The 15,844-nt window shown below is 38.3% G+C and overlaps 1 protein-coding gene across 1 annotated transcript in view; it reads left to right on the top strand.

Annotated features, from left to right (window-relative positions):
- Positions 1 to 15,844, top strand: part of PGM2L1 (phosphoglucomutase 2 like 1) — a 52,635-nt gene that overhangs the window by 28,979 nt on the left and 7,812 nt on the right. Inside the window, exons 5-12 of the mRNA XM_090265463.1 lie at positions 762 to 845; positions 6,106 to 6,299; positions 7,153 to 7,342; positions 7,654 to 7,751; positions 8,553 to 8,733; positions 10,865 to 10,958; positions 11,267 to 11,396; positions 11,573 to 11,762. Of these exons, the coding sequence (XP_090121589.1) occupies positions 762 to 845; positions 6,106 to 6,299; positions 7,153 to 7,342; positions 7,654 to 7,751; positions 8,553 to 8,733; positions 10,865 to 10,958; positions 11,267 to 11,396; positions 11,573 to 11,762 (1,161 nt within the window). The remainder of the gene's footprint in view (positions 1 to 761; positions 846 to 6,105; positions 6,300 to 7,152; positions 7,343 to 7,653; positions 7,752 to 8,552; positions 8,734 to 10,864; positions 10,959 to 11,266; positions 11,397 to 11,572; positions 11,763 to 15,844) is intronic.

Here is a 15,844-nt window from a genome sequence, read left to right as displayed (position 1 = left end):
TCCTTATCTACCTGCAGCAGAAACATCTTAGAGAAGGACTCTGACAAGGCTTGCGTTATGAACCAGTTTCTGAATTAAATCAGCAGGGGCTAGGTTACTCTGCTCAGAACTAGATCATGTGTCTATACCTCCCCGGCCAGGAGGAAAGAAAGCTGGATGTAATGGTAGAGGAATAGGGGGAACATCCTAGGTAGAAAAATAATAACTACTAGAAAGAAAAAGGAAAATCCAACCTCTAGGAATTAACTTTGGGAGCAAAGATGGTGAGTTGACCTTTATGTGATAATAGAGTATGTATGCAGATTTTCATAGTGGACTGCAAGAGCTCATGTTCTACCCTTGAATCTCCTCCCTTATGAGGATAAACTTCAGTGTAAAATATGAAGGATTTGGTGATTTCTAAATTTACTTACAGCTCTTAACATTTTATGGTTATATCCACCACTCATATCTCCAAAGTAAAGTGGAGTATCTGGCATATAGTAGGTGCTCATTAAATATTTGCTAAATGAACGAAATAATAAAAAAAATTTATAGGACTAAGTTAAATGAGACTAGAGGGAAAAACTGTTCAGCCTAACAGGTGGTTATTGGTGACCTTTTAGAAATGGGCCCTACCCCATGAACCAGAGTTGATTGTTGAGGTTTTAGGCTATTTATAGCTTAATGTATTTTCCTGTTACTCAGTCAAAGGTATTCTGATGTCAAATGTATGCATAGCCAGAAAGCAAAATGAAATTATTCTGTTACTGTTTTTTCAGCCATATGCAGTCAAGGAGCTGAAAGCAGTTGCAGGTGTGATGATCACAGCATCTCACAACCGCAAAGAAGACAATGGATACAAGGTAAACCTTGGACTCCTATTCTTTGCTTGTTTATGTAGTTTTTATTTTATTTAAATAAGTGCTGAGTATATTTTCTACACTGAGGAGCAGAGCTAGACACTGAGGACAGGAAGATAAAAACATTGAGGTCATCCCTCAAAGAATATGTATCCCTAATGGCCCTTATTATGTCTCAACATGAACTGTCATTACACAAGTCTCCTTATTGGTCTCTTTACTTCTCATATCTTACTGCCCTTGATTTCCCCATTCTATCCCAAATCTGTCATCTCTACCATTTCAGAAATAAAATCATACTGTATCAAAAACTTGAAGAATGAGTGGGAGTTTGCAGAAAGCGAGTCAGAGGAATAGTACCCTGACGCCACTCTCCTCTCCCTCTAACCTTCCACCCCTGTGGCCACAGGGCCCACTTGGTGTGTCTGCCACCACGACAGAAAGTTGGGTGGGGGAGGGTGAAGAGTGGCCCTGGAGGGGCAAACAGCAAATGCATAGTACAGTATTGAGCCAGTGTTTGGGGCTCCTGGGTGATGAATCCATGATCTTATACTTGTTTTTCTTCTTGTTTGGGAGGTCTGCAGGTACACTGAACTCTGTTGTTTTTCTAGGAAAAAATAGGATTTAATAGTAATCTAAGATTTTGGCCCTGGCCTCCTAAGTGGGCAGTATTACCAGTCACAGAGGCAGGAAAGAAGCATGATTACGTTAGTTTGGGATATATTAAGTTTAAGATATTTGGTCAACCAGATATCCACATCCTACATGCACTTAGATACACAGATCTATTTCTCAGGGGAGAAATATGGGCTGAAGTTACAGATTTTTGGGTCACGATACATATCAGAATATTGAAGAGTATTTGGAAACTCCACGTGGATGAGCAGCCCAGAGATAGTATGTGGTAGAAAAATAAGTCCAGAAGGAATCCCTGCAGAATATCAACTTTACAAGAAGGGAAAAAGAAGGAGTGCTGGACATAGGAGAAAGACCAATTTTGGTGTCATAAAAACCAAAGGGATAAGAGAGTTGCAAGGAGGGAAAGGTCAACTGTCAAGAGAGCTAATAGCCCAGATCTTCTCTGAGCTCCAGACTTCTAAATCTAGCTGCCTACTTGCTGCCCACTGGGATGTCAGCAGACATCTCAGAATTAGTGTCTCCAGAAGAGAAGTCTTGAGTCCCCCACAGCCTGCCCCATACACACCCAAATGTGATCCTCTCAGTCTCCCCATCTCTGTAAATTGATACTACCCCTCCTTCATTCCTGCCATTTAATCCACTAACAGGTTCTACACATTCCACATCTAAAATATTCAATGTATGTTGAATACATTTACTTCTGTCCATATCTTCTACCTCCACCATTCTAAAGCATTATTGTCTTCTATCTGAACTTCAGCATCCTAGCTGGTCTCGTCCCTGCTTCCATTGTTCTCCCCGCAATTCATTCTCCACCAGTTGGACAGATGATCTTTTAAAATATAAGCAGGTCATGTTACTTTGCTTCTTACAATTCTCCAGTGGCTTCTCATTCTTCAAACAAAATCCAAACTCCCTACCTTAGGGCTTATATGACTCTGTCTCCTGCCTACCTCCTCAACCTCGATTCATTCATTGCTGTCCTGTGCTCACTACGTTCCAGTCACACTGCCTCTTCATTCTGTTCCTCCACTTCCTCCAGTATGCCAAGCCCTCTCCCACCTCTGATCCTTTGTAATTGTTTTTTCCTCTGCTTGCATTGCTCTTCCCCCAAATCTTGCAGATTGGCTTATTTTCATACTTCAGCTTCCTGCCCAAATGTTTCTTCCTTGAAGAGACCTTCCGTGGTCACCATATCTGAAGTGGCTTCCCTCAGTGACCTTCTGATCATCTTGTTTATTTTCTTCACAGAACATACCTCTATCTCCAATTATCTGCTTTCCTTATTATGAATTATTTTGTTTGTTGACTTGTTTGTTTGACCACATTCCCAGTATAAGCTCATGGGTGGAGGGACTTAGTCTGTTTTAATATTCATTGCTTTTGAACCTATTTGTCATATAGTAAACTCTCAAAGATTTCCATTTCCTTTTCTTAAAATATAAGGTAAAAAGTGTAAATGTTAAACAATAAAAATTACCTCTCCCATCTCTTTTCCCCAGAATCTCTTTCAGAAGCAAATACTGTTTCCAATTTTAGTTTCCTGCCGAAGATACTCTGTGCGTGTATAATCAGATAAACATTTGTCATTCCCTCCTTTTTTTCCATGAATGGCAGGGTACTGTATACAGTGTTCTGCACCTTGCTTTTTTCACACAACAATATGAAACAGCCTTTGAGATCCTTCTCTCCATTGATCCATTGATACATAGGTCTGCCTCACTGGTCTTTAAAAATCTATATAGATGATGTACAAAAATGCCTTAAATTTCTGAATATTGACTTTATACCCTGCTATTTTGCCAAATTCACTTATTATTAGGTCGAGTAGTTTTTTGGTGGAGCCTATAGGGTTTTCTATGTACAGCTATCATGTCATATGCAGATAATGACAGTTTTACTTCCTTCTTTCCATCTGTAGATGAGTGGATCAAAAAACTGGTCCATTTACACAATGGAATACTATGAAGCAGAAAAAAAAGAAGGGATTCCTACCTTTTGTAACAGCATGAATGAAACTGGAGAGTATTATGCTTACTGAAATAAGCCAGTCAGTGAAAGATAAATACCACATGATCTCACTTAATACAGGAACCTAATGAACAAAAAAAAAAACAAGCGAGCAAAATAGAACCAGAGGCATGGAAACAAGGAATAGACTGACAGTGACCAGAGGGGAGCAGGGAGAGGGATAAGGGGGTAAAGAAGGGGAATGGGCTAGTCAAGCAACATGTATAAATGACCCACAGACGTGGACAACATGGTGGGGACTGTCTGTGGGAGTGAGGGGAGCAGGCAGTGGGGAACAATGGGGGGGAAATTGGCATAACTGTAATAGAACAACAATAAAAAAGAAATTTAAAAAATTTAGAATACATCTTTCTAAAATAAAAACAAGTTGGATTTAGAAAAAAACTATATAGATGAATCCTAATTTGTTTAGCTAGTCCTCTGTTGATGAATATTTCATGTGTTTTTGATCTTCTGCTTATAAACAGTGCTACAATGAACGTTCTTTTACATATATCTTTGTTCATATGTACAAGTGGATTTATATAGTCAGTGTAGAATTAAGAGTATGGTTTGTGTTTGAAACCTCTGGGACTCAGAAGCTTTGTGACCTCAGGCAAATGATTTATTTTCTCTGTGCTTTAGTTTCCCCATCTGTAAACTGCAGATAATAATGGAACCACCATCACAGGGTGGAAGTGAGGATTAAGGGAGACAATGAATATAAAATACTACTGCAGTTTCTGGCTCTTTAAATAAATCCTCGATAAAGGTTAGCTATTGTTATTCTTATCATCTATAGCAGCTGATTAACTTAGGAAGCTTCAATATTTTTATAACATTATCAAATCTCCTTATTCATGAACAGGATTTATCTATCTATTCTTTCAAGACTTCTTTTGGATCCTTTAGTAACATTTAAAATTTTTCTTTAAATAGATTTTTTGTATTTTGTTTAAAGTTTTATTCCTGGGTATATTTTGTTGGATGGATTTTTCTTGTTACTATATCAGGTAGTGGTACTTTCTGTTCTAGGTTCAGGAAACCCAGAAAAGTGGCTTAAGCTGATAAGAGTCAATTTTTCTCACATTAACCAAAGTCCATAGGTAGGTGGCTGCTGGGATGGTTCTGTAGCTCAGCGATGTCAGGCCTAGCATCTCTGCCGTTTGGAGGCGGGGGAGGGGGGCTTTCCCTCAAGTGTGGTCATCATAAAATGGTTACTAGATCTCTAGGCATCTTGTCCACATACAAGGCAAGAAAAATTGGGCAGGGAGAAAGGCCAGGATTCTTTTCTCATTTCTTATAAATGTTTACAGTGAGCTTTCAGGGCCTGTGGATAAAATGTATTTTGTGGCTTGGAATGTGGGAGCATCTCTTCATAGCAGTTTTTGTTTTTTGCTTTTAATTTCTGCAGGAACCTTGGGAGTTTCACTGACTGGGAACAATTTCTGTGTTAATTTAGACCTCAGATCTGAATTGTTTTGAAGCACCCAGAACTGAAGAAAAAGTAGACATGCTTCCTCATTATCTTTCTGTAATAGTGGACAGAACTTTTTCTTTTCTGTATTTCCCCTGAGGGGTGTCTCAGTTCCAATTTCCTCCTTTGCTCAACTCGAACCAGATAAATGGACAGTTCCTAAACCCCAGGCAGCCACAGCATCAGCTCCCAGCCTTATCACTCTGGTTTTCAATTCTTTCCTTTGTTCCCCCAACCTGGAGTTTCCCCTTTCCTTCTTGTGGACTGAGCTATGCATGTTAGGTAATACTTTTTCTACTTTATCTGGTATTTTGAGGTGTTTATAGAGTGAGAATTCTCAGGTTATCTAGTCCACCATATTGCTTGGCACAGAACTTAGTACCTAATACATATTCAAGTATATTCTTTCCTTCATTCAGGATGCAATAGAGGGGATTTATGTCATATACAAGGTAGAAGTCAGCATAGATATTCTCTAAGCAGAGTCCCTTCTAAGTTTAAGATCCTGTGAATTAGAGAAATACCTTTTCTTGCCTTTTTTATTACCTGTCCCTAATATATTGTTGATCAAACTACTTGACAAACTGACAACTTAATGAAGTGTATTCTCATTAAGTACTGAAAATACATATACTAAAATATATATGGGATAATTAACATTGTCTTTCACAGACTTTATTTAGTGTGACATAAATTCTACTTTAATTTATAATTAAATAATTTATAATTAAATAATTTATTTATCATATAACAGAACAACTTTATAATGCTAAAATTTTATAGTATTAAGTTTTATGGATATTCCATGATTGCTTAGATTATCTTAGGTATCTAGTTAATATAAGAGTATGGTTGGATATTGTGGTATATGCATATTATAATGTTGTCATAGTGGTGCCCTATTTTTATTAAAGTATACTTCTAAAAGAGAAAGAATAGGTCATCATTTTGTTGAAGAGTCCCTGCGTAAATATTACCATCAATATACATTGGTATTTATTAAACTGGTTCTGTGATGACATTTTCTATTTAGTTAATTTGATCTGCTTGATTATAAAGTAAAATATCTCTACAGTAGTTAAGAAAATATCTGACCAGCATTTTAAGTATTTATAACTGTATTTACCTATTATCCAGGTTTATTGGGAAACAGGTGCTCAGATCACATCTCCTCATGATAAAGAAATTCTGAAATGTATAGAAGAATGTGTGGAACCCTGGAATGGTTCCTGGAATGATAATTTAGTGGATACCAGTCCACTGAAGAGAGATCCTCTGCAGGACATTTGTAGGAGATACATGGAAGATCTAAACAAGATCTGTTTTTACAGGTATCCAAGTGGGAATATAGAATAGTATTACCTAAGAATAAGATTAACAAATAAGGGAAAGAAATAGGGATAAAAAGGTATTGGCTATTTATTATATTTAAAATTATAGCTAAATAATACTGTTCATAATAGTCAAAAAGTGGAAATAACCCAGGTGTCCATCAACTGATGAAGAGATAAATAAAATATGGTATATCCCATACAACGAAATATTATTCAGCAGTAAAAAGAAATGAATTATGGATGCATACTGCAGTATGGTAAGCTTTGAAAAGATTATCCTAAAAGAAAGAAGCCACCAGGCACCAAGGAGTACATATTGTATGATTCCATGTACATGAAATGTCCGGAGAAGGCAAATCTGGAGACAGAAACAGACAAAGTACTCTAGTGGTTACCTGTGGTTGGGAGGCGTGGGAGGGTTAGGGAGTGGCAGCTTTGAGGTATGGAGTTTCTTTTGGGGGTGATGAGGATGTTCTAAAACTGATTATGATAATGGTTGAAAAACTCTGAATATAGTGAAAGCCATTGAATTATACACTTTAAATTGATGCATTGTATAGTATATTAATTACCTCTCAATAAAGCTGTTGAAAAAGTATAGCTAAATATATGAATTCCCTTTATATAAGATCAAGAAATTTTCTCTAAAATTTTATTTTTCCTTCTCTATTTACATGTTTTCATTAACTATTTCATAAATAGCTAACACTATAGCTACAAAGCTCCCTAGCTGGCTGAGTATATTTTCCCTATCTTACAAAATAGATTTTAGCTTTTTTCTCTAGCTTATTTTACTTATATCACAAGTAATGAGTTTTATGATTGATTGAATGATGATTTTCCTTTACAGGGAATTAAACTCAAAGACCACCTTGAAATTTGTACACACATCTTTTCATGGGGTTGGACATGACTATGTGCAGTTGGCCTTTCAAGTGTTTGGTTTTAAGCCTCCAATTCCAGTACCAGAACAAAAAGATCCCGATCCAGACTTTTCTACTGTTAAATGCCCAAATCCTGAAGAGGGAGAATCTGTGCTGGTATTTTTTCTCTATATTTAAATTATTATTAGTGTATTAAACTTCATCAACTAGAACTCATTGACAATTTAAAGACTACTTACAAAAGCAGAAACCACTTTAGTTTACATCTTTAAATTTTATTGGAGCTATATATTCTGTTTTGTTTGAAATCTCTATGGTAGATATCCCTACTTCTAGGCTTATTTTAAATTTAGCTGAACAATATTTCTTCTGAAATTCTTATCACTAACATAATGCCTACATTTAGGAATATTGACATTGAACTTAACATCTTAAATACAATCCAGCTTTTTGGCTCACTGTTTCAGGAACTTTCTTTGAGACTGGCAGAGAAAGAAAATGCCCGGATAGTGGTAGCCACAGATCCTGATGCAGACCGACTGGCAGTGGCAGAACTTCAGGAGAGGTCAGTAGAACCTGTTACTTGATTAAAAGCTTAAATTTTGAAAAAAAGTTTTTAATATTAAGTCTTATAGATCTGTTGAAAATCCTAAAAAAAGAAATCTATACGCCCACTATCTAGGAATAAACACCTAGGTTGATTTTAACATTTCCTTTCTATGTTTTTCCTACTCAAATATTTAAGATTCATTTGTTTTTACAGGATTGTGATCATACTATACAGGGTAGGGGCAAAAGTAGGTTTACAGTTGTGAGTATCCAGAACAGTTAATTCTTGTGTTATTTATTTATTAGTCATTGTATTATTTTCCATACAAACAACTGAACTTACTTTTGCCCTACCCTGTGTATAATTTTATATAGATTATCTTTCACTTAACATTGTACTGTTAGCATTTTCCCTGTCCTTAAATATTGTGTAAAGTATTAAACTTTTAAATGGCATAATATTACAACATATGCTTATCAATGTGATCATTTCCTAATGTTGGTCCTTTTAGTGGCTGTGTATTTTTGCCATTGTAATGTTGGGACAACTGTCTTTGCATAGAAAAGACATCATATTTTTAACTTTTTTTCTCATTAAGGTAATAAAAGTAACAATTTTTCAAAAGACATTGCTACCATTTCTACCCCAAGCTCACCCTGGTCAGTTAGAAAAGTAGTAGTAAATGTTTTCTCAAGAATTCCATACAATAGTTCCTGGGTTTTCCTATGTGAAGGATGATAATTTGTAGGTCTTGGGTCAAGCAGATTTAATGAGAAATTGTAAAGGTCTTGACTTGAATTTTTATTCTCTCTACAGTGGTCATTGGAAAGTTTTCACAGGGAATGAGTTGGCAGCTCTGCTTGGGTGGTGGATGTTTGATTGCTGGAAGAAAAATAAATCAAGAAATGCTGATGTGAAGAACATTTATATGTTAGCCACCACAGTCTCTTCCAAAATTTTGAAGGCAATTGCATTTAAAGAAGGATTTCATTTTGAAGTAAGAATAGATAATATCTCTGTGCTACTTTTCTAAACCTATTTCTATAAATTCAATCTGTCTCCCCACTAAAACTAACTTTTTAAAATTTCCTTTCTAATTCTCACTTTTTTCTAATTTTGTTAACACTTAATCTGTTTGATGATTTAGACACTTGAGCCAAATTCATCCAATGTGTGAATTTCAGAAACTAAGATAAAATTTCTTTAAAAATTGCATTAATGTTAATCATTCCATACAACAATATCTGGTTTTCATACTGAGAAAATCTGGCTCCTGGTGACCTCATCAGTAAGATAAACTCCACCCCAAAAAATTGTACGTGTCATGGACCACTTGTTTAGGCTCTTCAGGTTTAGTCTTAAGAAACTTTAGTCTTCTAACTTGCAAATTAAGATTCCATAATTCTGCATCCAAAAAAACAAATAATGCCTCTCTCAGCACAGATCACTAACCCTTGTGAGTCTCAGGCAGTTAAACTGACCATTTTTTACAGGTCAATTAAGTTGCTTTTCCTCTGCCATCTTTGCCAAACATCAGTAAAAATGTCACCTCTGGGCATTTTTCTTGAGCCACAGTCAAGCTGCAGGTCTTAATGTTAATTGGTTGAATAAAAGAAAATTGTACTTGTCTTAATGAAATAGTTTTCAACTTCAGGCTTTCTAAAATACAAATAGCAAAATAGAAGAAATTGATGTTTTATTTAAGCCTAAGATTCTGAATTACAGTAATGTTAAATTAACATTTTTATCATTTTTATTTATGGTAAGAAAATGTAGAATGAGCACAAAGAGAAAAAAGAAACGATTCTAAAAGCCAATATTATAAATTAGCTTCCTTGTTTTTATTGTTGGAAGTACGGGCGGCATATGGTTTTGGCTTTTATTTTTATTTTCTAGTGAGGAGATAGGTGAATTAGAACGGTGCGCTCTAGAGTCATTGGGAATCACATGCTCTTTCTGTTGACTCTAAAACAGTTCATGTCTATAAAGGGAACACTAGCTCGCCAGATGAAAAGTCCTCAAGTCTAATTATCAAAGGACTTGATGTTATGGTAAAGAACACTTGGTTCAAGCATATGTTGTGATAAGTTGAAAGTGCGTCCTTGAAAAGCTTTATGGCCTTTGATGACTCAAGGGGACTAAATCACAATCTTCGTAAGTACTCTTATATTAGCCCTTATAATATAGCTTAAAGGACAGTTTCTGAGATGCAGTGGAAGTGAATCCTGCTTCCATCTCTTATATACAGCATAATCTTGGGCAAATTTACTGAACCTCTGGCCCTGTTTCAGCAACAGAGTTTTTGTGAGCATTAAAAATGCTAACGGACTCTGGCCCCTATGGCTCAGTTGGTTGGAGCTTTGTCCCATGGTTGAAGGGTTGTGGGTACAATCCCTGGTCTTGACACAGAGGCGTATGATCCTGGTCCAGGGGTGTATGGAAGGCAACCAATCAAAGCTTCTCTCTCTGTTTCTCTATCTTCCTCTCTCCCCTCCTCTCTAAAAGCAATGAAAAATTGTCCTTGCGTGAGAATGTTAAAAAGAAAACAATAATGGCCCTGGCAGATTGTTCAGTTGGTTAGAGTATCATCCCAATATGCCAAGGTTGTGGGTTCAATCCCTATTCAGGGCATATACAAGAAGCAGTCAATGAATGCATAAATAAGTGAAAAAACAAATTGATGTGCCTCTCCCAGTTTCTCTCTCTCTCTCTCTCTCTCTCTCTCTCTCTCTCTCTCTCTCTCTCTCTCTCTCTCTCTCTCTCTCTCCTCCCTCTCCAAAAATCAATAAGTAAATTTTTAAAAATGATAATGATGTAAGCACTGATAAATAGTAGGTGATCACAATATGTTACTTTGTGACTATATGCATTACCACTTGTAAATATTGTTTTATATTTGGTATAAAACACCTATTACTGTACTTGATAAATAGTAGGTCATTGGTCCTGGCATGGTGTGTGTTCATGCACTTTATGACATATGTTTACCCACTATATAAATCTTTGTGGACCAAAAACCATAACAGAAGATCACTATGAGAGTGTTATGTAGAGCATTTAGTGACAGGCTTTCTCTAATATGTATTTATGAGAGTCACTTAACAAGAGTGACCTCCTCTGCATTTCAGGAAACATTACCAGGTTTTAAATGGATTGGAAGTAGGATAAAAGACCTCCTGGAAAATGGGAAAGAAGTCCTTTTTGCATTTGAAGAGTCTATTGGTATGTGGTAAATATTAAAATCTTTGAATTTAAATGAGAGCATTTTTTTTTTTTAATGTAGTAATTCCATAGAGAGGAATTTTTGTCTTCTGGTTTTGTATTCTGAGTTGTGGTAAAAAACAGAGAGCATTCAGAAACGTGTAGATTCATTTTTCATTAGGAAAAAAATAGACACTTAAAGGTCCCCCCAATACCTTCAGTATCAATGGGTTCCAATTATTAGTAGGCTTTTAATTCATTGGTCCTTCTGGAGAAATGTAAAACTGTTGAAATTATTGCAGGCTTAAGTTTTCTTTCGTAATTCTCAGGTTTCCTGTGTGGAACCGCAGTTCTGGATAAAGATGGGGTGAGTGCAGCCGTTGTGGTTGCCGAGATGGCGTCTTACCTGGAAACGATGGATATAACATTGAAACAGCAGCTTATTAAGGTTTATGAGAAGTAAGTCCCACTAAATTTGTTTTCAAGGAATACTCAGTCCTTTTTAAAAAGTACTAAAATTGTCTGAGTTAAGGACTGCTACTTACTACATAATTCTATAATTGGCTTATCTATAATATATACTTTTCTAAAGAATTATCTGAAATCTGATTTGAACTCTTTAAATCTTTGTGCAGGTATGGTTATCATATTTCAAAAACTTCATATTTCTTGTGTTATGATCCAACTACCATCAAAAGTATATTTGAAAGGCTTCGCAATTTTGATTCTCCAAAAGAATATCCAAAATTTTGTGGGACATTTGCTGTATTGCATGTACGAGACATTACCACAGGGTATGACAGCAGCCAGCCTAATAAGAAATCAGTAAGTACCTTTTTTATTTTTTATTTTATTTTATTTTTTTTCACTGTGTGGTTGCCTCTCACTTGCACCCCCAACTGGGGACCTGATGTGTAACCTAGTCATGTACCCTGACTGGGAATCGAACCAGGGACACTTGGCTCACAGGTCGACGCTCAATCCACTGAGCCACAGCAGCCAGGGCCAGTAAGTACCTTTAAAAAAAAGTTGTTTTTAATAATTCATACTATGGTGAAATAGAGGCAGTTCAAGCCTATTAGTTTCGTGAAACTAGCATCCGTTGTTTTTCTTTTTTTTCTTTCTTTTTTAAGTATATTTCATTGATTATGTTGTTATAGTAGTCCCAGTTTTTTTCCCTTTGCTCCCCTCTGCCCAGTAACCCCCTCCAACAATCCACCCCCGCTTAGTTCATGTCCATGGGTCATGCATATAAGTTCTTTGGCTTCACCCTTTCCTATATACATCGTTGGCAGCCGTCCGTCTCGAGAGACGATGGTGTAGCTTCTTAAGAGTCTATCTGCACCGCCGAGAATGGCTGTGCAGTCCGACTCGGGAGTGACATCGTATCTGTCTCCTCCCGTGTTGAATCGACATCTTGCAATGACGCTGAAGCTACAGAGCCTGGGCAGGGTGATATGGAGGGTCTGCTGTTGCCCATGCAGCAGACCCCCCCTCTCTTCGCAGCTGAAGGGTCCAAGGGAAAGACGGAGTCAATACAGCTTGGCTTCAGGTGCGCCGCAGGAGTTGCCGGTGTTGACTACAACGTCAAACCGCCTTAGGGACTCCGGCTCCGGATTTTCTGTCGGGGTTTACTCCCTTAGCCTTTGCCCTGAAGAGGTATGCCGCAAGGCAGCGGAGGTTTTTTGGAGTCAGAGTTTTCCTTCTCTGATGTGCCCTGACTGGAAGATCGAACCAGCGACACTTAGCTCGCAGGCCGACGCTCAATCCACTGAGCCAAACCAGCCAGGGCTCGTTTTTCTGTCTAGTCACTGGTTATCTTAATAGCTTCGTTATTGCTCATCCTTTAAAAAGCTTTTTCTTATCGTAGAATGTAGGTTTGATTTCCGAGTCTCCTGGGGAGGCAGGGTGGAGTAGGAGGAAGATAAGGTGCCCGGGCAGTGTCCTCGCTCTTGACTCTGGGCCAATCTTTTCCCTCTGTGGGTCTGTTACCTCATCACAGACTACTTGATTGCAAAACCCTTTGCCCACACACTATGCACGGGGCTCCACATCAGGTCTGCTGCACCCCAAACTGCAATGTTCCTTAGAACCAGGCTGCCACCCCAAGATAAACAGAGGCATACAGCCAGTGGGGCTTTTATGGGGAGGCTTGAGCACAGGGCAAGGAACTTTGTCTTCATTTGAGTGAGGTCATTGCCAGGCAGTGGTGGAGGGTCTGAAGACAGATCCTTCTTTTGGAAGTGTTACTGGTGGTGTTGGAAGCAAAATTGGACCTCGGCTCTTGGTTTCAGTGAAGAATCCTGAGCCAAGAACTCAAATGATAAGAGAAAGTTTATTTAGAAAGTTACAGAGGTAGTAGAAGTGAGCCAGCTGGGTTGCACAGGCTCAGGAAACAAGTTACAGAAGCAAAAGAAAGGCCCTTGGAGCTTAGGAGAGGGAAAGGCAAAGGTACGGTACCTGAGGGGTGTGAGAAAGGCTCACAGTAAAACACCAGGACACAGGACTTCAGCAGCTAAGTGAGGCAGTTATTCACGAGTCTGCAGAGTCGGGTGCAAAGCCAGCCATATATATTTATATATATATTTAAATTTTGATTTATTTATTGTTTTTCCTATATTATTCTTAACTTTCCCTTGTCTATTTTGTACCAACAAATTACACTTCTTAATCCCTGCACCATTTCCACATTTCTACCCCTTCCCCCTCCTAGCTGATAACCCTCCAAATGATCCCTATACCTATGATCTCTTCCTACTCTGGTTTGCTTAGTTGGATTTTGTTTTCATTTTTTAGATTCAGTTGTCGATAGTTGTGAGTTTGCTGTCATTTTAATGTTCATAGTTTTGATCTTCTTTTTCTTAAATAAGTCCCTTTAACATTTCATATAATAATGACTTGGTGATGATAAACTCCTTTAGCTTTACCTTGTCTGGAAAGTACTTTATCTGCCCTTCCATTCTAAATGATAGCTTTGCTGGATACAGTAATCTTGGTTGTAGGTCCTTGCTTTTTATCACCTTGAATACTTCTTGCCCATCCCTTCTTGCCTGCAAACTTTCTTTTGAGAAATCAGATGATAGTCTTATAGGCACCCCTGTAGGTAACTCTCTGCTCTTCTCTTGCTGCTTTTAAGATTCTCTTTTTATCTTGAACCTTTGGCATTTTCATTATGATGTGTCTTGGTGTGGTCTTCCTTGGGTCTAGCTTGTTTGGGACTCTCTGTGCTTCCTGGACTTGTATGCCTATTTCCTTTGCCAAATATGGGAAGTTTTCCTTCATTATTGTTTCATATAAGCTTTCAACTTTTTATTCTTCCCCTTCTCCTTCTGGCACCCCTATGATTCAGATATTGGCACACTTAAAGTTGTCCCAGAGGTTCCTAAGCCTCTCCTCATTTTTTAAAATTCTTGTTTCCTCATTCTGTACTAGTTGACTGTTTTTTCTTCCTTATGTTCCAAATCATTGATTTGAACCCCGGTTTCCTCCCCTTTACCATTGGTTTTGTGTGGATTTTTCTTCGTTTCACTTAACATAGCCTTCACTTCTTTTATGCGTTTGCCATACTCAAGCATATCTGTCAAGCCTGTGAGCATTTTTATCACCAGTGTTTGGAATTTTGCATCTGTTAGGTTGGCTATCTCCTTGTCACTTAGTTCTTCCCCTGGAACCTTGATCCGTTCCCTCTTTTGGGCCATACTTCTCTGTCTCCTCATCTTGACAGGCTCCCTTGTTTGTTTGCCTCTTGTCTTAGGTAGACTGTCACACCAGGTATGTCGTAAAGGGCGGAGCCTTAGGTATTTGTCAGTAAGGGCAACATGTTTGCCACGTTGTGGCCCTGTATGTGGGGGAGGGGTCTGAGAGGGAACAATGTTACTTGCTCAGCACTTGCCTCTTTTCTAGGCACTTCTCCCTCTTCCCATATGGGACTAGCACCTCTCTAGCTGTTGCCCTGTTCGTAGTTCCCAGAGTGGGTGGGTCTGTGGACATTCTAGGACCGTGGGGGCCCTTTAAACAAGCAGACTCTGCTGAGAGACTTGCAGTTTCTTCTTCTGCCCCAACCCCCACTGGTTTGCACAGTCAGAAGCAATGAGGCTTTATTTTCCTCGGTGCTGGAACCGTGAGCTGTGCAGTCTGGTCTGGTGCTGGGAGTGCTTCCCAGGTGTCCCTCCCTACTTTTTAAAACACGTGACTGCGCTTTCCACCAGCCTGCCACTGCCGCCACTGCCACCACAGCCACCACAGCTGCTGTCACCACACCACATCCTCTCGACCCCTTCTACCTTTCTGAATGAGTATTTCTTTATATTTTTGTTTGTTGGACTTCCATGCAGCTCGATTTTCTGGAACTTGTGGTTTCTGTAGCTTTGAGGTAGTTGTATTCCTTCTTAGTTGTTAAGAGGGAGACATAGCATGTCTGTTTAGGCCTCCATCTTAGCCGGAAGTCCAATATCCATTATTTTTCTCTAGAGCTGTTCTAATTCCTCTAACTGGCTCTGACTCTGATTCTGTTTTATCACTCCCTGAGTGGATGCTACCCTCTGGGAGTAAAGAGGTGAGAAAAAGAATGAGAAAGGCAGACAGAATGAAAAAGGGAAGAAGGGAGGGAGAATATGTGGTGATGCTAAATAAAATTTTTTATAGATTTTTTTTGTTTGTTTAGAGAGAGGGGAAGGGAGGGAGAGAAACATCGATTGGTTGCCTTTGGCACACACCCCAATGTTGTAGTACTTTGTGGTAGAGGGTAGGCAAGTAATTCTAGCAGACAGAATGTGGGATGGTCGCAGGGATCAGCACTGAGCAGTGCAAGCACCTTCCTTTTATTGGATTTTGCAGATATGCTAATCAACGGGGAGGGTCTAGGAATGAGCTCACAGGCACATTCCGGGAATGATTATAATGTACTT

Source organism: Furipterus horrens, unplaced genomic scaffold, assembly GCF_987537825.1.
Source record: "Furipterus horrens unplaced genomic scaffold, mFurHor1.1.pri manual_scaffold_2, whole genome shotgun sequence".
In the NCBI taxonomy this organism is placed as follows: Eukaryota; Metazoa; Chordata; class Mammalia; order Chiroptera; family Furipteridae; genus Furipterus; species Furipterus horrens.
The sequence above is the reverse complement of the archived record's forward strand: the minus strand, read 5'-3'. Positions and strand labels throughout refer to the sequence as shown.